The sequence below is a fragment of the Drosophila tropicalis genome, unplaced genomic scaffold, assembly GCF_018151085.1.
Source record: "Drosophila tropicalis isolate 14030-0801.00 unplaced genomic scaffold, ASM1815108v1 contig_593, whole genome shotgun sequence".
Taxonomy (NCBI): domain Eukaryota; kingdom Metazoa; phylum Arthropoda; class Insecta; order Diptera; family Drosophilidae; genus Drosophila; species Drosophila tropicalis.
Window position 1 is genome coordinate 4,894,013 of NW_027173070.1, and position 25,259 is coordinate 4,919,271.

At 37.2% G+C, this 25,259-nt stretch overlaps 1 protein-coding gene across 17 annotated transcripts in view; it reads left to right on the forward strand.

Annotated features, from left to right (window-relative positions):
* Positions 1 to 783: 783 nt before the first annotated feature.
* CAP (Cbl-associated protein) overlaps positions 784 to 25,259 on the forward strand; it is a 34,894-nt gene continuing 10,418 nt past the window's right edge. Inside the window, exons 1-10 of one of the 17 annotated variants that reach the window (XM_068289765.1) lie at positions 15,485 to 15,659; positions 15,831 to 15,905; positions 22,071 to 22,478; positions 22,599 to 22,697; positions 22,916 to 23,055; positions 23,138 to 23,210; positions 23,459 to 23,491; positions 24,014 to 24,167; positions 24,530 to 24,650; positions 24,903 to 24,935. In XM_068289765.1, the coding sequence (XP_068145866.1) occupies positions 15,650 to 15,659; positions 15,831 to 15,905; positions 22,071 to 22,478; positions 22,599 to 22,697; positions 22,916 to 23,055; positions 23,138 to 23,210; positions 23,459 to 23,491; positions 24,014 to 24,167; positions 24,530 to 24,650; positions 24,903 to 24,935 (1,146 nt within the window). In that variant the 5' untranslated portion in view covers positions 15,485 to 15,649. Of the gene's footprint in view, positions 937 to 1,510; positions 1,532 to 6,070; positions 12,761 to 13,142; positions 13,614 to 14,705; positions 14,725 to 15,484; positions 15,660 to 15,830; positions 15,906 to 22,070; positions 22,479 to 22,598; positions 22,698 to 22,915; positions 23,056 to 23,137; positions 23,211 to 23,458; positions 23,492 to 24,013; positions 24,168 to 24,529; positions 24,651 to 24,902; positions 24,936 to 25,259 lie in introns of those variants that run through there. The other 16 variants (XM_068289766.1, XM_068289775.1, XM_068289769.1 and 13 more) reach the window with 16 other exon arrangements.

The following is a 25,259-nucleotide window of genomic DNA, read 5'->3' on the forward strand; positions in this document are numbered from 1 at the left end:
ATCATCATCAGAATTTGCTAAAGAACTCCAGAATTCGAATGTTAAAACTAATTGAGAATTGCAACTAAATGAAGAGTAAAATGATTGGCGAAACATAAAATAACTTTTTGTGGATCCTTTTAAAATATTCTTCTTTTCAAGATTGACTTCAAACGAGCTCAAATGCTAGGTTAGACTTTTTAAAAATGTTTTAGAAACTTAATTTATTTTTTTAATTAATTATTTGATACATTTGAATACTTTGAGTACTTTTGTACATGAAATAATCATATTGGGATCCTTTTTTGAATCACGAACTTATTTTGAATGGAAATGTGTTCTTTACAAAATCAAGCAAGTGAAATACCTAAAAAACTATGAAGTACATTTTGGATCTTTATTGAAATTCACAATGAGAGAGGATTTTTTCTCTTGTTTGGAAATGTATTTGAAAATGAAAAGTTATTCCTTAATAAATCGAATTCTGGTATATTAACTTTAAGTTAGCGTAAGAAAACTCACATGAAACATGGTCTCACTTCAAAGAATATCGTTAGCAAAAGATTCTATTTCAAGTCAAATGCAACCTCGACAAAAAGAAACAACTTTATTGTGTAGATGAAGTGACCCCTTTCAAATCAAAGAGTATATATACAAAAATACAACAACTTATCATTTGATTTGCTTGGTTATTGTTCTTATTGTTGTTGTTATTGTTGCTGCCACTGCCAGGTGGGTGACATACGAGCAAACCACAGAAAAGCTTCCGCTAAAGCTTCAGTTTGGCATTAGAACTTCGACTTTGACGTTGTGTCCGATCCGCGTCCGCTTTCGCTACGTTACACTGGACTACAGAAACAAGATTGTAGTTTGATCAGTTGTTAATCGATCGATCGGGTTTTGTGGCCGGTTTCAAAAAAATATATATATCTTTTTTCTCTGTTCTTTTACAAAAATGTTTGTGTACTTTCCCCCTAACCACCCCCTACACACACACACACACTCGCCAAGAGTGTTGTTTGTGTGTGTGTGTGTTTGTGTATGTTGTTTGTGTTCGAATCTGACGCAATTTGTTTGCGCGACCTCCCCACCCCCCAAAACCAAAGTTAATTTGTTTGTTTATTTTCGCGAGGGTGGCAAACTTTTGCAATTACGCGCTAAACTTACAACACTCGGATGCTAAAGGGCAAATTCGAATATGAATGCCAAACAGAAAATGAAAATACGAACAGTAAAGTGAGGGAAACAACCAAATTATATGAGATCATTATTCGATTTTTAGGCCTGGCAAAAAAGATAAGACAAGAGTCAGAATGGACAAACGGAAGAATGGGAGCAAGACCGACACATGTAGTTAGATATGATAAAAAACAAATCAAGAGAGATTGGCCCCACTGTGCCATAGAGAGACACAGTGAGTTGTCTTTGTATTTGGCAGGCAACTGCAACTGCGGCCCCCTTTTTCCCTAATATTTTCTTTTTGGTTTGTCAGTCGGGCCATGTCAGCGGCACTTTAAAGATCGCGCCGACTGCGTTTGCAAATCGATTGTAGGTACATATATGTATATACATATAGGCAGATTTTGTTAATGTGAACGTGACGTCAGCAGAAAATTATAAAGCAAAACAAAAAGAAATAAAAACGATTCCCTTCGATTACTACTGCGCTTGTTGCTGTCGGTGGGTGGCAAATTGAGGCTCGCGCGCTTCATAAATTAATTTACTAAACATTATATTTGTTGTCAGTGTGTGTGTGTGTGTGTGTGTGTGTGTAAGACAGAGTGTAAATACAAATAGAGAGAAAGAAAGAGAGTGAGAGGTGGAGTCAAGCATAAATAGTATAGGCTCTACCAAGAGAGAGGCTACGAGAATGTTTTCCAAAATAAATTACGTATACGTAAACATGACTAAAGAGGCAATAACAACAACAAAAAGAAGAACAACAACAACCGATATGCCAACAAAACATTCAAAAATCTATGCTAATTAGCTACAACAACAACAAGCAGTACAACAACATAAGCAAACCAAAACAGACAAAGTATACAACAAGAACAAAAACAGAATCTAGTTAAAGAATGGAAAATTTTCGGCTAAATAAAACGACAATTGAATGCCCTAACTTAGGGAAAGACTATATAAAACTTTTGGTTGAAATTCAAACTCATTTCCAATATAAGAGATGAATTTTTTATTAGGCTTTGAAATACTACAAACTAACTAAAAGATAAAACAGGCAAATAGAATTAAAGTAGTGGAAAAAGTTTGTTTAGATGAATTAAACGACAATTTATATGCCCTAACACAAGAAACTCTGTGGTGAAATTGAAATCGAACTTACAACCGAGTAATCAAAACCTCACTTAAACGACCTTATAGATGCCCTAACACGGGACAAATTTGAATAATTGTAGTAACGACTGAATACTTCCACAATTTCTTTAATGAAGTTACAAAGACACAAAGTTATATATAAAAGAGTCGACCATCTTTTTTTTTAATTCTTGAAAATTGTTTTCAAGAGACCTTACAACGAATTAAATTAAGCAATCAGACGAACATTAGTATAATATTTCTTATAATCCGAACTCTCAAGACGAAATTTATTTACATTCAAGTGAACATTCTTAATTTCCTTCCAAGGAACGTTCATAATTTCCTTAGAAAAACCTAACAAACCTTACGCTTTTTAAATTTACATTTTCATTAATTAAAATTTAAAACAAAAAGAGAGAATTTGTACAAAATGTTGTAGAAAGAATCAAACTACTAATTGTAAGTTACATCAAGTTAGTCGTTTCTAAAGTTAGGTAGTATCTATTAAAAGTAGTTACAAACTATATTAATAAGTTCTCATAGTTGTTAGACACTTAGTAAGTAATATCTAGGTTTGGTTTAAAGTTCATTTACATACATTATATGTACATATGTATATCTAATAGTCTCAAGGAAACAGATTTGGTATTCATCACTATATTCTTCTAACACTTCGTCATTTTGAACAACAATTTCAATGACTTGAATATGCATTCTTTATCTCAATTGCAAAAATCCATTATCAAAATTTGAGCATGAATATGAGAATTTAGAGTCTTGATATCAATATGTGGTTAGGGTATGATTGACGATCTATAAATAAACTGCCTAAGCAAATTTAAAAGCACTTAAAAAAAAAAGGAAAACAAAATTCAAATAGTTAAACATATTCTCAGTTCCTCCCTCCTACTTGCTGTCTCTTTCTGGCCTTGTTTCTTTGTTTGTTAACCATTCAACTGTAGAGAAAAACCACAAAAGGTGCCATAAAAACTATACTGGGAAAGAGGCCCCTGTACGCAAGGGAAAGGGCGGGAAGAAGGGATGGTGGGCAAGTGTTGTGGCGGGAAAAGTAAACGGAAATCAAGCCAATTGTGTCGAGAGTTCTATGTTTGTCTGTATGGGCAAAGGAAATTGCCGTTTTAATAGGTTTTTAATTAGGTAGCAAATGTTAAATCTAACGATAAATGCGGTTTTTTCCAATGTGTTGTTGTTGTTGTTGGCTTTGTGGCTGTTGCATAATCTGTTGCATCTACACACATATGTACATACATTGACATATGTATGTATACATGTATATTTACCTCATTATGCATCACGTGTTGCAGAGTCTTGAGACGCAATCGTCTGGCACCTGACACAAACTTCACTCTCACTTACTCGCTCTTTCTCTCTCTCTTTCTCTGAGTCAGAAAATAAAAATTGAAATCCATTAAGTATCTTTTTTAAAAATATAAAAGGCCAAATACTACTAACCGCATGGCCCAGTATACACACACTCACAAACATAAGATATATGTATTTGTATATGTGAATCTGCTGTATATGCTGCTTCAATTTCAACTCGTAAAATGTATTCAAGAGTACACACACACACACTGGCATAGAGACAAAACAAGAAAACAAAATACAAAAAAAAGTAAAACCAAAATCAAAAGAAATTACGCACGAAAAATGTCTTGAAAATGCCATAAGTTATACCTCCCTCCCTACCCCATCCACTGCTCCCGTTCGCCTCTTCACCATCCCCTACCATGCCTCATCCTATGCACGTTTGTATAGACAAAAAACTAAAAATCTCGTACACTTTAAGACTATTTCCGTAAACCGTTTGCTCTTTCCCCAAATGCCCTGCAAAGTGAGGTGCGTCTTTTATATTTCTTTTTGGGCATATTTGAAATTGGATCTAGACTGATTAGTTCGATGACTGATATCGAAATTATAAACAGAGAACTCTAAGCTCTCTGAGTGATTACTGAACTGACATGAAAGTGAGAGAGAGAGTCAAATTGGAAATCCCAAAATATATTTCACTCCCTCAAAAAAACAAAAAAAAACGTTTTTCCTCTTTTATTGGAAAAAAGAATTCTGAAAATTTAAAAGAAATTTGATTCAGTTATTTATTATGGCGCATTAAGAAAAATATAATAAGAAGAATTAAGAAATCATATATTTTCTAGACACTTAAAGAAATTATTTGACCTTTAAAATTCCTTAGGTTGATCTTCGTTGTCTGGTTATATAAATCTTTTCTTATATGGAGATTTTTAGGACTTTCTTTTCTTATCATTTTTAATAGTTTATTCTTATATTTTCATTATTCGTTAGGTTGACTTTTGGTGCCTTCTAATGACTAATTTTTCGTAGGAAACAGTGCCAAAGATCAAAAACTGCAAGAAATTTGAAGAAATATTGGAAAACTTCAAAAATATGAAATCTGTTTTTTAGTGTACCAATTTTTAGCCCATTTGAGTTCTTGAGTACCTTCACGTGATTGACAAATTATTGAAAACATTTTGAAAACTTCGGTAAACAGGCGACTCGCAAAAAGATGTTAAGAGATGTGCCATTATTTGTTGAATATTTTCAAATAAAACCTTAAAGATTTTTCCTGAATCTATTCGATTCCTTTAAAAAAAGTTAAAGGGGAAATTCGTTAATACAATAGAGGAAATAAATATAATAACTAAACCAACTGTTTAGCCTTCACACTGGCATTAGCCAGCCTTAATCATAGCATTTCTGAATAAGTTCGAATACAACTCAAAATAGATTCAATGAATGCCCTTCAATTGCATTTGTCATCGAAAATTCTTTAATTTTTCCAAGTGTATATTGTGTTTATTTCAAAAAACAAATATGTCTTTGTTTCATTTTTAATTTATGAATGTTTCAAAAATATATGAAAAAAAATCTAAACAAGAAAACAGATTTATTTTTCGCAGACATATTCATTTTCAATATTATATTGTTTTTTGATGTTGTTTTTTGAAGATTGCATTGACCTAGAGGCGAAGGCGTGATACCCGAAGCACACCCTTTTGGTTTGTTTAGATTTGCATTCTGCTCACACATAACGACAGGGAGCTCCCCCTTTCCCCACTCTCTTTCAGCCAATCCCTTCTCTCTGTCATCTCCTTGAATTTCTCTTTGTCTCCTCCCTCGTACTCTCAATTTTTTGTGTATTTTTAAAATTGTGGATCGGGCACGCCAGCAACACCAACAGAAACAGCAGCAGCAGCAACATTATTATGAATTCCCCGATTTGTTGGTGTTGGTGTAGCCACTGATGATGTTGCCTGTGTAACTCATTTGGGTTGCTGCTTGTTGCTGCTGCTGCTGCTCCCAGCTGCCCTGGCCCATTCCTTGTCCGTCAGTTGCCCGAGTCAAGCCGTTAGCCGAAAGTCGAGTATACGGAAAACCGTTCAAATAAATAAATATATTGCCTCAATGAGATCAAATTGAATGAAAAACGAAAAATGAGAAAATTTTAGGAAATTCAAATGAAAATGTCTTTTTGACGAGAGCGAAAGTTGAGCGCAAAAGTTGAAACGCAAAATAATTTGGCCAAACATTTTCAAAAACCAAAAATTTTATTTCGAACGCGAGTTTTTATTTGATTGTTGTTGTTGTTATTTTGATTCTTATTTTGGTGTGCTGCATCGCAAAGCGCGAGCAACGGGCAAGACGCGTGTCAATATTTTTATACATTTTTTGTTGGTTTGTGGGGGGCGGGCGGCGATGGGCGGTTGGTGAGGCGGTCGGTCGAAGCGGGTCGGGGGTGTCCGTAAAGAGCAAACGTTGACGCTGGCGCTGAGTTTTTGTTTTTGTATTTTTGTTTTTTATTATTTTGCCGGTCGTCGTCGTCGGTTGGTTGGTTGGCTGGCTGGTTGCTGCCGGCAATTCAGTTCAGTTTTAGTTGTGTTGCTGGCGACGAGTGACACACCGTAAAGCAAAAAGCATTATAAGAACGAAAGACGACAATCGAAACAGAGAGAAAAAAGAAAAGAAACAAAAGAAAAGAAAAAACACGAAATATAGCAATAATTTAGTTCTAGACTGGCAAACGGGTCGTATGCGTAATCGTTCACACACAAACACAATAACAACAAAAGAAAAAATACACACACACACACAAACAAATACAAATACAAAAATCTGCATTATTAGTGACCTTAGACAATGCCCAATAATCGTAATCGTAATCGGAACCGAAATCGTAATAAACGCAATCGAAACCAAAATCAACAGCAAACGAAACAGGAGCCACAGCAGGAGCAGGATCAGGAACAGGAACAGGAGCAACCAGAGCAGCCAAAGGAAGAAAGGGATCAACAAGAGGAAACGACGCCAGCATTATTACCTACATTAGATGAAAATGAAAATTCTGGCAGCAATTCAAATGGGTCGAGCAGCAGCAGCAATACTTCTAATGCTCAGCAGGCTCTAACGAAGAAGACCCCCAGCCACGAAGAGGCAACGAGAGTGACAGTTGAGGCGGATGTGGTGAGTGCACAACAACAACAGCAACAAGTCATCAACAACAACAGCAGCGACGACGACGACAACAACAACAACAAAATGGGTGCGAAAAATTCCAAGCATCAAAAGGAAAAACGTGAAAAGTCACAAGAAAAACTAGAGGAAAAGCACGTGGAACAATCTTCAGCAACAACGACAATAGTAAATGATAAACCACCAGGCAGTCCTCGACAAGTCAGGGTCATAGTTCATCGCATAGTAAGGGAAGATGAAACGGACTTTGCACGAAATGATACTCAACAGCAACAAGTGGAAGAAGACGATGAGACACGAAAAGTTGCAGCACAGGAAGAGCAACTTAAAGTTGAACAGCAACAACAACAATATAATCGAGAACAAGAAGAAGTGGATTTGTTAATTAAGACATTACAGCAACCTGAGATTAAACAGCAATTAGTCAAAGAACAGCAAAGTTTCCCTCAGACTATCTCACCAGAAAAAGTGCAGAAAACTGAAATAGTTAAAGAAACCCAACATGTGCAACAAAAGCAACAGCATAAAATAGTACTACATAAAATACAACTAGAGCAAGAAGAGCCACAGCAATCACCTCAAAGTTGCGAGTTGTACTCAAAAGAGACGAAAAAAGTAGAAAAACTGCAACAAACTGAGAGTGTTGAAGAAAGTAAGCAGCAGAAACATATTCCACTGCAACAAACAGAGGAACAGCATAAAATCGTACTACATACAATACAACTAGAGCAAAAAGAACCACAGCAATCACCACCAAATTCTGTCCAGCCACAATCTGAGTCTTATGCAAAAGAAGAAACAACACAAGAGACGAAACTGCAACAAGCTGAGAGTATTGATGAAATCCGAAAGCAATGTGAGCAGCAGCAACATGTTGCACGGCAGCAGGAGCAAAAGACAGAGGAACAGAATAATATAGTACTTCATGCAATTCATCTAGAACAACAAGAGAAGCAGCAGTCACCACATAGTTCTGATCCGAAAGCAAAAGAAGCCGAAGAACAACTGCAACAAACTGAAAATCTAGAAGAGAGCCAAAAGAAGAGGGTTCAACAGCAATATGAACAGCAGCAACATGTACCTCAGCAGCAACAGGAGAAGGTAGTGCATCATAAGATTCACCAGGAGCAATCGCAGGAATCGCCACCATTGCAACGTAGTCATAAAGTGATCATACATAAGATTCACATTGAAACTGATGCCGAGGAACGTGAGAGGAGAGGTAAGCCCACAATTGAGGAGATTAGCAGCAATACAATTGGCACCGCTCAAGCGACAGCACCTATTAACAATATGGGGGGCACTCTATCACCACCACCGCGATATCTAGTGGAATCTCCTTCACCAAAAACCACCAAAGACTTGATACCAGCTCAATTTTTGAAATCCTCCTCGAGTGGCATACAAATTCAAGAATTAGAGTTCAATAGCGATGCCAGTTCGGGAGAATTTAACTATCCACCGCTGCAATCGCCATTGGTTAGTGAAGTTGAGTCCGAAACAGAGGCCACAACTCCCACTCAATTGCCAAAGACAACTTCTTCGCCAGATATGTCGTCCATTAGTCGCGCCGAGCAACAAGAGCAATTGCGTCAGAAGCGCGCCCAAAAGCGTAATGCCCTGGAGACGCACTTTTTGCCGCAGTTGCTGAGTCCGCGCTATTTGGACAGCATATTGGAGGAGAATGGCGATGGTTCGACAGCAGCAGCTGCAGCAGCCACAGCCGAACAATTGCATGCCAAGAGCAATCAAAATAGTTCGTCATCTGCTCAACGTATTGCCAAGGCCAATGAAATGTTTCCGAAATCTCAATTGGATTTCAGTCGTCGTCATAAGCGTAGAGAGGAACCGGTGGCCCTAATGCTAGAGACTCGTTTGCTGGAACAATGCACAGATGATTTGGAAAGTTGCACCCGTCTTGAGAGCACTCTATCGCCCCAATCAGAGGATGCTGAATTGGTCTATTTAAGCTCATCGGCTTCAAGTAGTATGTCCGATTTAGAGTTGGAACTCGAACTCGAACAGGCAGCTGCTTTGGCCGAGCGTACACTTGTCGATTTGGATACAGATGCTACCAAATTAATGGAGGGTAGCCAAAATCGTGCTGCTAGTAATGATGCTGCCGATGCTGATGAGATGAGTAGCACAACAACAACAGAACCGGCAACGGAAACTGAAACAGAAACAGAAGTGGAAACCGAGGACGGTGGCGGCGAGGCCAATGAGAGTCGTGAGAGCACACCTGTTAACCAGCAACAGCAACAACCGACTGAGTCTCAGTCCCAAGCAGATGGCTCTCTCTTGAGAACGACGCCTACGCCCACCACCACCACCACCACCACCAACAACAACGAAGAGGAGACGGTAGCGAATGTAGCTAAAGAAAATTCCGTCAGTTTGCAGGCTGCTTCATCGCTGGCGGCCACGCGCGAGCATTTCTTACGGAATATGGATAAAGTGCGCGAATTAATCGAAATGACGCGACGCGAAGAGGAAATAATCGATAACGAAAAATCTGGTATTACACCACAACGTTCACCCTCACCACCACCCCGGCCACCGCCACCATTAGCCCATCCAATATCCCCGCAGACCCCGCATAATGTTGTTGTTACTAACCAAAATGTAGCACAGCTTCCATCACTAATTTCCGGTTATGTGTTTAACCGTCAAGAATCAAATGAATCACATTGTTCTGATAGTACACAGCATAGTCAATGCACAGCCATTAATATGGCTTCACCACCTCCACCACCGACACCTCCAACCACTCAGCAGCTACAATACCCGCCCATACCACCACTACCCATCCAACAACAACAACAAGAACAAGAGAAACAACAACCAACACAGGAAACAATTAATCTAGTTGCAGATAATGGTCCTGAATCGGATTCTATAAAGAAATTACGTCTTCTATGCACCGAAACATTGGCATCTATGCCATATGGGGAACAAGTCTTGGAAGAATTAGCCAATGTAGCACAAAATATAGCCAAGGATCAAATTGCCAATAAAATGCCATATCCCATGCCAGATTTGCCCCACATTCGGGAATTGCAATTGTCAACAAAAGAGAATGAGAAATATACAACTTCAACAACTTCCTCCGCTTGGCTTGGTCTACCCACCGAAGCTGATCCCAAATTGTTAGTATGCCTGTCACCCACTCAAAGGGAATTGGTTGAACAACAGCAGCAACCTAAAGCCGATCAGCTGCTCGATGATCATCAAAAGTTTATGGAACGTCGTGGCTATAATGAGCTAAGCAAAGAACAAGTGAGAGTCATCGACAATGAGAAGCAAATGGAACAGCAACAACAAATGCTCAATATGGCAGCCAAGATGCGAGAATTGCGCAAGAGTTTGACGCCCACACCGCCGCCAGTGCCGAAAAAGAGTGCCGAAACGGCAGCCAAGGCAACAGCAACGGCGGCAACGGCAGCAGCAGCAACATCATCAATTGAAAATAAACCCAAAAAGCAAACAGTCGAACAGCAACAGTCGAGTCACAGCACCACCAGTCAAATGTCAAGCACAACCACAAGCAGCACAACGGCCACCACAAACAATGGCCACAATGGTATATCTAGCAAATTTCCCTCTTCAATGGAGAGTGAATTGGCACGCATGTTTCCTAGTCTCCAGCAACAGGGTGACATATTTGCCGAGCAACGCAAACGTTTCTCAAATATCGAGAGTGAGAGTAAAAACTTTCCAGAACTAAAACTCAATCAAAATCAAAGTAAACGTTACTCCAATATAGAAACCAAATCATATGAATCGAAAAAACGTACAGAGAATGGTCAGGTGATCTATGATATAACCAATTCCAGTCACGAGAAACAAGTCGAGGGTGACAAGGATCTGAGTAAAGTAGATGATGAGGTGAAACCGCCACCAATACCACCGCCACCCATGATGTCAGAGACGAAATTAAATGGTAACACTCAGGCAAACACTTTCATTAAGGATGACGTCTTCATTAAAAATAGCCAAACTAAAGATGAGAGCAAAAATGCTGCTTCCACCTATGAGGAATTTCGGCAACGTGCCAAGGCTGCGGTTGATGCCATTGGACAGGGACAGAGTGGCCCTGGCTTGGATACAGATAATGTGTTCAAGGACTTCGATCGTCTCTCACAGCAATTGAATAAGGAACTGCAATCGACGCGAGAGCATCGACAAAAATCTGCATCACTCTACGATCTCAGTGGTTTGACACGACAAACAAGTTGCCAAAGTCAACAGCAGTTGAATCAGCTGAAACAACAAAGACATGCCCACATGCAGGAGCTGGAAAAGGAGATAGAACGTTCGGCCAGATCCCGTATGGAGCGTATGTCATCGGTAGAGCCAAAGACCTATCAAATACCCATTGAAATGGAGGCGAATAATCGGTCTCGTCGCTCCGAGTCATTGTGTAATCTAAATGAGGTGCCAAGACGACCGCATACTTCGGCGGGCGTCTACAAAGAGGAAGATGATTGGTCACGTTATGCCAGTGACTTGGGCTATTCGGAGAACATAGCTCGTCCGTTTGCCAGAGAAGTGGAGATTTGCTATCAGAGACAGAGACCCAATCATGGTGGCATTAGGGCTCCACGTCTTTTATCGGCCAGCTCCAATGATTTGAGTTCCTTTACTAGCTATGATAGCTTCAATGCCTATGGAGGTCGAAGAACACATGCTCCTATGCTGAGTGAAGCTCCTCAGCAGCAGCAACAACGACCACAATATGCTAGCTGTTATTCCCTGATTGAGCGTAATCCCAATCCTACTTATATAAGCACAACCTCGAGAAGAGGCACTAGTCCAGCCCCACCACAAGTAGCACCACCACCACCACCTCCCGCCTATGATCGCCAACAGCGACGCTCTTCTTTGCCACGAGAACTTCATGAACAGCAGCTGAAATATATTCTCTCCAAGGAGGAAGAACTCAAACTGGAGGTGGAACGTTTGCAGCATGAACGTCGTCGCCTGATGGAGGAAATGCAAAGAGCTCCCGTTATAAATCCCTCCCAGCGCAGGGAAAGCTATCGTCCAGCTCCAAAGTTACCCACATTGAGTGAGGATGAGGTTTTCCGCCAACAAATGGCCGAGGAATGGATGAACAAAGTGGCCGAGCGGGATGAGAGGAGACATCAAAAGATTATCAAGATATCAAAAATCGAAGATGAACCAGAACACTTGACCACAGAGCAAGCCAATATTAGTGATGAGTTCCTAAATCGTGTTAAGGAACGACGCCATAAACTGTCCATGCCAGCGGATAGCGATTGGGAGAGTGGAGCAGAGTCTCAGCCACAGGGCAAGGCTGCTCAAAGTGGACCTGAATCAGAACCGGAAACATCAGTTCACATACTCGAAGGCCAAACGGAAGCAAATCTACGTCAGCTACCCAGACATCTGAGGGAATTTGCCAAGTTCTCAACCCAAGAACAATTGCCCGATGGCGGTCAGATGGAGCATCATGAACAGCAGGAAAAACGTGAGGATTTCACGGATAATTCACATTCTAGTGCCACCAAGAAAAGCAGCATTATCAAGACGTACAAGGTGTCGCGTCTGCCGCCTTCAGTCCAGGGTGAGTTCCATGAAGAGGAGTTCAAAGAGCCAAGAGCTCCTACACTTAAGCGTTATCGTACTCGCTCTAATACAGCGAAATTGATAAGTCAAAATGTATCATTAATTGATGATGCCTCAGCTTCTGCAACTAGTTCCTGCTACTACTCCTCTTCCCCATCCTATTCCTCATCCAAATCGCCTGATACTGATACTCTAAATGGTTGTGGTTCCCCTAACAAAGGTTTATCAACATCATCAGCATCCGTAGCTTCACAAGAAGTTCCCCCAACTGAGGCCAATGCGAATTCCTCTGCTTCTGGCAGCATTTTGGGTACTGCCCTTCTGGTGGGTTTGTCCTTGCTGACAGCCTGGAATAAGTTCAGTTAGAGACACCCACAAAGAAACACGAATTTTTGTTGAAATTATATCCCACTACACATCCCATTTCATTCCCCTTTCTTCTGTCCTCTACACACTCATGGGTATATGGTTATTTAACTATGTCACTATCTTAAGCACATTCGTACACATTCTTAATTTAATTTCTATAATTTGAACAAAATTTCGTGTCTAGTCAAAAAACTTAAAGTACTTTCTCTGTTTCTTTTCACTTTAATGGTATATGGTCACATCTTTTCATGCACATTTTCCTCCTTCCTCTCTCTTGTATATACTTGATGTTGTCTGTTGTCTCCTGTTTTCTTTTTTGTATATTTCCATCTCTCTTTATATCTATATATTGTGTCCATTGTGTGCGCCTACAGAAACAGAAACAGATTGCCCACCAGACAACTCCAACTCCAACACCAACTCGAAAAGTACCAGAACAAGAACAACAAGCACTTCAGAATCGACGTCCACAAGGCATACTATTAACGGAGATTCACCCATTTCCAGCAGCTTTAATGACCACTTCTTTAGTTCCCCATTTCGTTCGAAAATCTTTGAAGAGTTTGATAAATATTGGCGCAACTTTGAACCCAATCAAAACCTTTGCTAATGCGGAACCAGATCAGAAACAAAACAAAACAAAAAAATGCTTTAAAACAAATTTTCCTTTTAGTCTATTTCACTTAATGCAGCATGGAACTTATATATTATATTTTATAATTTCTATCTTTTGGATTAAATCTTTGAATCAATCTTTGTCTATGTGAAATTGTTTGACATCCAAAAAAAAAAAAAATATATATATATATTTATATATTAAAAAAAAAATAATGTTGTTTAATGTTTAATAAAAATTGAAAATTTGATTAACCAAAAAAAAAAAAAGAACCCAAAATGAAATTGTTTGTTTTTGATATTACTGCATGTACATACATACATATTCGTATACATACATATTAAATTTTTGTTTTTTTCAGAACGAAAATACTAACCCAAAAGAACTGATCAAATTGTCTAACTATCTCTATCTCGCTCTCTCTCTCTATATATATTTATAAATATCTCATTATGAAAACGTTTCATTAACAAATTGTAATAAATGTTTGTCTAATTAGTAAGCTTTAAGATTAATGCCAATGATTTACACTAGACAACATAAAAATGCGACCCCAGTCGTCTAGAGCGACATGCTTGTCAGAATACTAAACCAATTTTGTTGTCTAGTGTTGAGACATTTGCTTTTTGCTTTAATGTTACGTATATATGTACCTATATTTTACTTACTACGACTCTCTACGCTCAAATGTCTAGAAAATCGGCTTTTCATATAGCAAAAAGACCTCTTAAGTGGCCTCTTATCCCCTTGTGGTTTTTTTCTTATACGGCGAATTTGTTCTACTTAAGGCAATTGAGTCCATGTTGGTCCGTCGGCTTATCTCATGACCATACCGTGTTCTCTCCTCCCATAAGACTGGGAGTGGATTGCAAAAATAAAAGGCACAAGGCGATTAAGCGGAAATTTTAATTAATTCCAAGCAATTGCATGTGGCAACAGAGGAAAGGGTTAGAGGGGGTTGTTGGGGTAGAACAAAGTGCAGAGAACAGACAAGTTCTCTGATGATGACAAAATCGCAGAAAATAAACAAAAAGCACAAAGAGACAATTGAGCGGAGAGCAAAAATGCATGAGCAAAAATAAGAAAATTAAACTGTAGAACTGAGAACTAAAAACTAAAATGAAAATGCTGTAATTTAGCGCATCTGCCTGCCACAACGATGAATGTGAAAATGCGGCCACGCCCACAAAAGCAGACGAGATTTCTGCTCAACCAGCAGCCTAATCATCATCATCATCAGCAACAGCAGCAACAGAAGCGACGCAGCTGGTCCGAAAGCGATCTGCTTAAGGAAATTGACAATGAACTGCAACTGGCCAAGGGTTTTCTCTATGCCAATGGTGTGTCTTTTGCAAGATCCCTCCCCTCCCACCATTCACCCATTGGCTTTTGCCTCCTGTCTCTGTGTTTTGTCCTCTAATTGTTATCTACCCTAACAACCTCAAGAAAAACAAGCCTAATTTAAACGAGTGCAGCTGCTTAAATAATTTTTTCCCCCTTGTTGGCTGAACTCGTTCTGATTGTCTGTTTATTCAAAATTTTATAACATTTTCTATTTTTTATTTGGTTTTGTGTATATTTGTAGCATTTCTTTATTTCGCAGGGCCGCCCAGAAGTATGCTATATGCTTTTTGGTTGGCTCACGAAATTATGTATACGCCATGTGTAGCAAGCAACAACAACGAATAACCAATTGGTATGGGGAATGAAATATCTATTTTTTGGTCAATTTATCTTTTATCTTTAATTTATAGACCACTTGAACAGAGATTTGACTCTCACACACTCTCACTCTCTCTCTCTCTCCCTTTCTCTATTTTTTCCTGTCTCTGTTTACCTTAAAGCATAAGATTTTTTGTTTATAGTGAGAAAACCAAAAAAAAAAAAAATATTGGAAGAATATGTATAATTTTTTTTTTTTTTTCTTGAACTAGAACATTCAACAAATTTGTTGTTTGTCTACTCGCACACAAATTGAGATTTTCGTTTCGTTTAAAATATTTTTTTTTTCTTTCATTTTTGTTGTATTTTTTGGCCCAAAAGAAAACTTTTTCAGCAAGTTGAATGAGAAAATTTCTTACTCGTAGTCGTCGTCGTGTTTAAGTCGTGTGAGCAACGTCAAGGCGCATGAAAAACGAAAAAAGAAATAGCATATAGAAAAATATCAAAAAAAAAAATAAATTTTTGAAAAAGTATTAAGAGTTCAGTTCTCAGTTCTCTATAGATTTCCATTTTTTTTTTCTATCCAAACGAGCTGACAAAAAAATGGGGCAGGGTTAGTCGAGCATTTGATTTGGTTTGTTCTCTTTTAGACCAGACAAGAAAATTGTGTGTGTGTGTGTGTCTGTGTGAGCCTCTTACACCTGTTTCCTATGTAAAAGTGAAGCGGCAAAGTAGCAAAGTGCCAAAAGATTTCGTGAAGTTCAATTGTTTATAATTATTTCAGAAACTACACCAACTACAACAACAAGCACAACAATGTTTGCACCAAAATTTAAAGCACGAGCTCCAACGGGTTCAGGTAAAGGTTTTTGCTCTTGTTTTTCTTCCCCAAAAAACAAAATTTTTGTTGGTGACATTCATAAATGGCAAACATGACGTTTTCAAAAAAAAAAAAAAAGTCTTTGATATGACAGCTTGACGAATTCTTTGAGCAATTATAAATTACATTTACAAAAATTTATAATTTTATTTATATATATTTCTGAATTCTGAATTCAATCAGCTTTTGCACCTATTTCATTTGAGTGAAACAAAAAAAAATCTGTTTGGTCTATAAAGTTCTCGCTGGACGCGGGTTTTTCACTTTTGTTTATTTCAAATATTTCGTATTAGTTAATGCTAATTGAGGCAAATAACAAAATTTCCACATGATTTAAGCAAACAACAAATAGCTGGAAATTTTCTGCCTGGCTAAAATTATCAAATGACGTAAAATACAAACATTTTCTATGGTGAGCAATATTTATTACAATATTTGCAATGTGCTTTTACTTTAGGAGGCTACTAGAAGACGCCCCCGCCAAAAAAAGAGAAGAAAAACACAAAAAAAAACCCAAAAGCCTTTTACAGTGTCCAATAAAATTGAACAATAAACTCAAAGCAGATGTTGCAAGCAGATGGAAAGTTGTTCAGTCTATAGAGAAAGAACAGAAGGAATGAAAGGGGAGCACTTTGACCATGTCAGCATTAACAAATACTTTTGACGGTCAGGTTGATTTCGGCGTCGACGCCTATCTTACTCATCGGGCTAAATCTAATCCATCAAATTAATGGCGTCGATATTCTCTTAATGTTGATTTGCATCACATTTTTTGATTAGGGGGGCTTTAGAAACTATATGGACCTATGTATGTATGTATATACTATATAGGCTCCTATATATCTATAGGTAAACTTTAGTTGCTGTCTTATATGATATAATCTTTTTTTGATTTTCTTTTTGGGCCCGATAGAGATGTTGTCTATGTAGGCGCTGCTTTTATATTTATTTAAAGCATTAATTTGTATGTTGTTTTATTTTTAAAACTGCCGCCTCGTATGTTTTCTCTCGCCTTGCTGTGAACCGCCAAAAACAACAGCAGCAACAACTACAAAAGATATAAATGTGGTGACTTTTTACTGACTGGACATAATTTATCGTTCCTCATCCTATAAAAAAACAAAAACAAGAACAACAATATTTCGTTCAGTTGAACTTGAAGAAGAAAACAAAAATCGTAGGTAATATTTGAATGAAAACTGATTTAAAATTGAATTTCTGGGATTATATTTACTGTCAACCATATCTTGGGGATTTCAGTTTATTTTCATGTATGACGTATCCAGCAGGAATTAGCTATATAGTAGGTAAACCTATACATATATGCTAGATGTTAAGAGATTAATTGGCCCATCAAATTGTATTATAATCGCCTAACTTTATTAGAATTATTCAAATCGGTTTATTTCATGTCAAATTTTGATCATAAATCAGCGAGGTTTTGGAATATTTGCTTATTTCTACTTCATTATAAAGTCGAAGATTAACAATGGGGGCGAATACAAAAAAAAAGGGATTCAATGTTCTTTGTCAAGTTGGTCTAGAGCACCTTTTTTTTACAAAAATACGAACTGCAATTGTCCCAACAAATAAGTGAAAACTAAACTGTTATAATAATATATTGATTATCAACTTTTGTATACAAAACTATCAGTTAGTCCCAGTTTACTATCATGCATTTGAATATTAACTAGTCGGTGTTGTTCAATGGTTGACTACTGCCAAAGGTGATTCTAAGTTAGTTTAAATATTATATTTGGACTATTTAGCAGTTGTTAAACGTTGCAATTGTAAATGAAGATGTCTAAATATATTTTCTTTTTTCAATTCTTGATTATAATCACTGCACATTGGACCAAAATGCCTATTTGTGCATAAACTACCGTGAACTACCGAGTTGAAACTTCGTTTATAAAGCTAGAAGCTCGTACGTATACGTAATACGTATACGTATACGTAATCCAGTTAAGAATCAAAGCGGAAGGATAATAAAAGAAAGATCCTTCTTCAATATTTTGTGTTCCAAGATCGATTTTCAGGGGACTTAGAGTTTACAAATGCATAAAATGTTTATGTGGGACATACATATAAATACATAGTGTCTCCTATTTGTCGAAAGAGTTTAGGCTTTAAAAATCCTTCTTATGATATTGTCGCTATACTTTGTTTTCTGCTAAGTTAGATCAAAATCGCTGAACTATATTCGCATTTCCAAATTTCTATCAGATTTGCTTTTGGAACTATTCTCAATCCTCAATTCCACACATGCTTTTAGTAACAACTTAAAAATCCAAAGGCCCTGAAAATTGACAATTCGTAAACTTTAGGGCAAATCTTTATCAATATAAATGATAAAGTCAATTTAAAACTGAACCTAGTGGTTCACTCTTTCGAATCTTCTAAGCAAAGAATTGATTTTGTTTTTTAATCTAAGAGCTTTGGACTAAAAAGTTTTTTTTCCCCGTCCCCAAGTATTCATCGATTTGGTAGTGTCTGTAATTAAATTTCAGCTCTCTTATATTTTTCTTTTTTGCATCTCTTCTCCACTTCATAAATTCTTTAGTTTTCAGTCTGTGAATGGAGTGAAGCATTCCATATAAATCACTTCGATGAATGCCTCTTAATTTGCTGGCAAACAATGCCCACAATGATGCCACACCCTAGACACGGCCGACCCATACCCTCCTGCCACCAAAAAAAAAGTGCCTTCCCCCTTCACCATCCCCTCCTCCTATCCAAAAGCGAAATCAATGACAAATGGTTGCACGCACCCAGGTCCAGGTCCAGGTTCAGGTCAGGTTGTTTCCATTTCTAATCTACACCAACACCCACTATCTTTCCCCCACTCTTTCTGTTTGTGTGTGTGTGCCAGCAAGGCCATTCATTGAGATTGAGTGGGGAGTGAAGGGGGAGACATTCTTTGTGGTTCGTTCCGCTATTTGAAATGCTCACTCTTAGGGCAGGTTCTACTCATACCGCATCTAAGATTCTTTCTAGTTTGCAAATCAATAACAACAACAAAAACAGCAACTATATTAAATTTTCAACCAATTTGGACACTCCTTCTTTTGTTTTTGTTTTTGTGATGGTGAGACACACCCAAGAGTTTCTGTCTCTCGGCCTCTCGATTCTCACTCGCTCTCTCTCTCTCTCTCTCTCTCTTTCTCCCCTTAACATTTTCTCCGATGGCGAATTTTCCATTCGATTTATTCTAAAATGAGCAGCAGCAGCGGCAGCGGCGTTCACCGGAAGTGCCAAGCCAAGTCAAGCCAAGCCAGAAATAAATATCGCACAATTGTTATTTTCGGTTTTTTCAGTTTTTACACACACACACACACACATCCATACAAAACAAATGGAATCATTTTGATTGACTTTACGCTTTTTCAACTGTTTTTTTATTTTTACTTCTGTTGTCTTTTTCTGTTGTCTTTTATATTATAGCTAGTTTATATAGTTAGTCCGCGCACATCCGTTCCATTTCGCATTGCACGCATAATTGGCGTTCCAAAGAACCCAACTCTGGGCCAAAGCCCCTTTGCCCCCGCACCCCTCCTAAGCGACCGCTATCTCCGCTTGATCGAGCACTGCTCCCACATTTGAGCATATAGTAGATATATGTATATACACATATAATTGATCTTCTATTTAAATCGCTGAAATGAAATGGGGACGGGACTTGGGTGTGTTTAACAGTCAGTCAGTCGCTTGTGATTTGGTGGCCTTTTGTTTCTCTCTACTTTTTCTCTACTCTGTGCCTTTTCCTCCAAATTGGTGAAAAGGCCATCGTCATCTGCCTGCTTGACTGCCGTGTCACGCAAAATTCAGTCGCTTCGAGCCGTGCGCGGAGTCAGCAACTCACCTAAGCAAAACGCTTCAAAAAAATAAAATCAAAAAGATCCTTCTGTGTGTGTGTGTGTATGTGTATATCCTGTGACCAAAACTATTAGGTAAAATCTAATACAAAATAATCAAAGCAAAATTACGAGTGAAAATTGTGTGTGTGTATTAGTGTTTTTTCTTTGATTGACAAGTCTAAAGAATCGTTTATATATCTGTTATAAATTCCATTTTTGTATAATTCAATTAAGTGCTGATTGAAATAAAGACGTCAGCGCGCTCACATTCAATATTATAGGAAAAGCTGTTGAAAATCTGCAGAAAATCTACTCCATATATGTGTGTGTGTGAGAGAGAAAAGGAAATTTCAGACCGAAAATTAATGCTATAAGAAATACGTGTCAATGTCTAAGGGGAAAGAGAGAAGGCAATGCGCCTGGTTTGTTCTTTTCTAGTTTTGTTTTTGTTTTTTTTTTTTTTTTGCCTTTTTTACAGGTGGCATATAAATCTGTAGAATCAATGATTTCTTTATTTTTCTTTTGCCAATGCAAAAGCTGCATAGTTAGCGAGAGTTGTTTAAGAAGTTTTCTATGCAAAATGGAACGAAGTAAATTAAATAAAATTGATTTCATTGAAAATGATTGATTCATTCCAAAAGCAAAGAAATAAGACGAGGGAAGACTTCTATCAGAACTACTTTTGAATAATTCTCAAAAAAAAAAAAAAACAAGTTTTATCTTCCTATATATGGCAGACTTTAAGTATTGAAAGATGTTTAATTCATTTTGCGCTTGCTTTATATACTTGATTATTATATTAAGATTAAAGCTAACTTTATAAATTTCACAGTGTTGACTTAGTATATATCTTCACATCTGAGATATTAGAACATTTTATGACTTGTATATATTACCTCGCTCTGAAATAAACATTTGATCTGCTTAATGATCTTTGACTTCATTAAGTTGCCAAAAGCGTTCTCTATATAGTATGATATCACTCTTAGATGTAAAGATCACGATGCATGTGATATGGACAGACATTTCAAAATACTGATTCCTGTTTTAAAAGCTATAATCTCTATGATTATATCAAAGATAAATAATCTAATGCTAGAGTAAGCCATTTGTATGAGAACGTTATCTACATTTTGGTCTCTAAACACAAGAAATTTTCAAATTCCAAGTTTTAGAGTTAAATCAGTCCTTAAAGGTCTCTGAGAGGAAGAACTATGATCTATTAGATTATATATTATAAATATATTGAAATGCTTTTACTTTTATATTATCCATGTAAAATTTTAATTCTTGTTTTTAACGACTGATTAGAGAACTATGAATCAAGATTTTTCTATTTCTGTTTGTGGGTTTAAAAATTGCTTTTAATCTTATATTAATCAATTTGCATTCGAAATTTTCTGAATTTTATTCTCTAACCGTTTAGGATTGAATAAATTTAAGTTATATTAACTGAAATGATTCTATTTATTAGTTATTTTTTCTTTTTTGAAAAGCTTAAAAAGAATATCAAAATCTTCCAGAAACCTAGCCACGATCTACAAAAAAAAAAAAATTAAATTTAAATTTAATTTAAATTTTTGAGTGTAGAATCCATTACGGGAACAACTGTTGCTGCGGGTGTTTGAAACATAAATGTTTGAGAAATTCTGAAAATACTTATATTAAAGATCAATTAATGCCTTCTTTTTTGAAGATTCGCAGAATAGAATTTTCTAAATTGTTTACCAAATTGTTTAATTACTACAACCATTTATAGTTGGAAAACTAATTAAACACATCTCGTGTTTATGTTTTAACTGTATTTTTATATTCTATATTATCTATTTGTGTGTTTGTGAATTCTAAACATGCGCCAAATGCCATGACTCATCCCTTACCTCATGTGTGTGCTAGTGTGTGTGTGTGTGTGTGTGTGTGTGTGTGCCAAATTTTGAATGTCTGCCAAATGGCGGCGGCTTCCTTGGTCGTATTCGTCGTATTAATTATTGCTGTTCTACGTCGCTATGTTTGTTTGTCCAATTTGTCTTTTTTTTGTGTTTTTTGGTTTTTTCTTGTTGGTTGGTCGTGTCTCTCTTCTGTTTTTTCTTTTCTTTTCGTCGAGTGTAAAGGGAAACAGCATTAGAGCATAAAATTTGTTGACAAGTGTAAATTGAAAGAGGTGCACACCAATCAGAAAACTCAATCTCTAGAACTACTTTGGAAATGTCATGTCTGTCAGGAAAAACGTTCCCAGCGTTTCGATTCGTTTTGGCTCGAAACCTAAATCAATTCTGATTCTTAACAGGCGTGTGGACACCAAAAAGTCAAACACCTTGCGGCTCAACAAACGATCTAAATTTTGGATCTTCCTCGGTGGGTGCACCTACACCGCCGCCACCGCCCACTCAGCCCATTTGGACGCCACAACCTTCACCAGCTTTAAGTGGCCGCAAAGAATTTCGACCTGTGCGCTTTGAGTCGCCCACATTGCCACGACGATATACGGCTTTACAAGGACAACCAGCTGCTCCTCCTTCTGGGTCGTATATCACAAACGGCGATTATCCGTTGCCGCCACCTGCTCCACGTTCGGTTAACTCCAATTCGGATTACGCGGAAACCGATTGCTCGACACAGCATCAACAACAACAACAGCAACAATTTGGTTTTGGCCCTGTTGCCCCAAGTGCCAGTGTTTCGGATAAAATTAAAAGTATTTAATGATTAGCACAGTTTTCACTCCAAAATTTTTGCTTGATTTCGATCCTTTGATTCAATTCGATTGAATTTCTGTTTTTGCGATTTTGTTAATTTTGCCATTTTCATTTTAAAGCATTTGAACGCTCGGCTTCCACATCGGAGCTGCAAAGGCCGTTCATACGACGTCAACTGTCTGATACTAGCCGTCCAGTCTATAGACCCAATGAAGTCAGTAAGTATTTGAAAGAGGGCCTAAGAGTATGAGAGTAAAAACTAAATAAAAAGTAAAACAAATTGACCAAAATGAGGCACGTTGTTGTTGCACTACACTAGGCAGAATATGTTTTGTGTTTCTAAACCTTAAATCTACCCAACCCCACCACCAACTCTCTCTCCACCCCGACCCACTGTCAAAAATCGAACTAACTTTTAACCCAAAACGGTTTCCAGTCTACCAAGTCAAGCACGAGTATATGAGCGAACCGGAAACGGAATACGATCGTCCACGCAAAATGGCGCAATTAGGTCGACGGCAATATGAGGGCATCGGTCCAGTGACAAACGATGGAATGCCCATAATCCTAAGATCGGTAATGCACTTTATATAAATATAGGGGAACTATTCCATATAGTTTTTCCAGTTGCTCTAATCTTCTATTCTGTTGAAAACAGGAGGTTCAGGAGCCGCATCAACATGAATGGTATAAACGTCTATATCAGACCATACATAAGCAGAAGAATGGCGGTAAATGTTAAAAACAAAACTCAATCTTTAAACTGAAGCATATTCCATAAATATATATTTAATCCATATAACACCCATCCAGAAACATTTCCCTTTCCCAAGACCCCAATCCTAGTTCTCTTTTCCCCCCAATGCTTCAGTTTTCTCTTTTCTCTCTCTCTCTCTCTGTCGATTTATTGAATTCGATCTTTCTTCCAATTCTTCTCTCTCTGTTTGCCATTCTCACTTGCATTCGCTTCTTGTCTCAGATGATTTTGTGATACGCTACAAGTGTCCTCGAGGTGATTCTTTTGAAACTATTTTACATTTTAGTAATATTTTAGACCTTCATTAGCTAACCCCTTCTACCCGATCTGTTATCTTTGGCTTTATTTGCTTACATCTGCATATACATAGCTAAAACGCTTTGAAAAGTGATGCTATACCTTACTTATAATTGATAGTTGTATAATATATATTTATAATTTCATTTATTATTATTTTATTATCCATTAAGCATGCAGTACAATTTCCATATGTATTTTTTTTTTTTTAATTTATTCGTGTCTATAGCTCATTGATCAATTGGAAGCTTTAACCACTACTAAACAAACTATCCTACTATTAAGGGCTTAACTACTACTACTACTACTCACCCTGCAAAATCCAAACCAATCCAATCCAAATACAATATAAATGCTAACATCATGTGCGCTGAACAAAGTAATAACCCAATATAAAACAACAGACATACAATTAGCATGTAGAACTTTTAGTTTATGATTTGATTCTAATCTTCTTTTATGCCATTCATCAATTAACAGCTCGACCATCCTATAAGAGCAACGGTTATGTTTCAGAGCCCGAACCCAATTACGATTCCGATTACTCAACTGTAAGATATCGCACACAGAATCCTCATCGAGTGCAGTCAGTGTCATCGGCTGTTAATGTGAGAAATCTCAATCAGGACGAGAAGTGAGTACATTTAATAAATAAAAAATAAGGAAGTTTTCCCCTTAAAGTATGCAATAACTGTCGTAAAGTATACTTGAAATGTTCTCCATGCAGGAAACGATTCACAGATGATATACAATTTTTATTGAGATTAACCTTTGCATTCTTTATGGTTAAAAATATTATTTTTTTTTAAACCCCCAAGAGACACAGTTAAACCTTAACTACATGAACTAGATCTTAAGTTCTTTGATTATTCACTGCATACTTTAGGGATACAAATTCCTGTATTTCAATCACTAGAGCCCAAACTGACGCTTAACCAAATGAAAAATCTTTTCTTGTTGTTTCATGATTGATATATGAATATATGTCTTTTCCAGATTATATGGTACTATGCCAAATCCCATAAAATCGGCACAGAATTCATATAAAAATCAACCTGGTCGCATTGAGAACTATACCACAGGTCACTCATCCGTTTCCGAGAAGGAAAAGAAAGAGGTAAGTACCCAGCAAAAACCCAGTAAAAAATTGCATCATCACATCACTGAGAAGCACATCTAAGAGCTTACACATTCCTCGATGGGATAACAGCCATAGACCATTTCCTTATCCCACAATCAATAAACGATGCAAACGAACCATGTCACCCAAACAAATTCATATTCACAAATCGATTTCACCTATTAAATAAATTTCTAACTCACAAATCCAAACGAAAAAAAAAAAAACTGATCTTATTCACAATTCTAGTGGTGGGACGAAGTGATGGACATCTTTAACGGGGTATGATCTATATAATTTTATTAGTTTTTTAGTTGTTATTTTCTTTATTTTATGGTTAGCCATTGTTTTTTTTTTTTTTTTTTTTTTTTGTTAAGAAAGTTTACGTTGAAGTCGATTTTTGACAACTCTGCTGGGATCTATATAATATCCTATCCCATAACCACTTATTCTCTTTCCCTGCCTACCTAAATAAATAAACCTACTATAATTGCCCCTTAGTGGCTTAGGGAACATACACGCATACCGCGTATTATAATAGAATTCGTTGATGATTTTCCTGTAAGTTTTTAAAGTACATCTAGAAATATAAATCTAGGCAGGCAT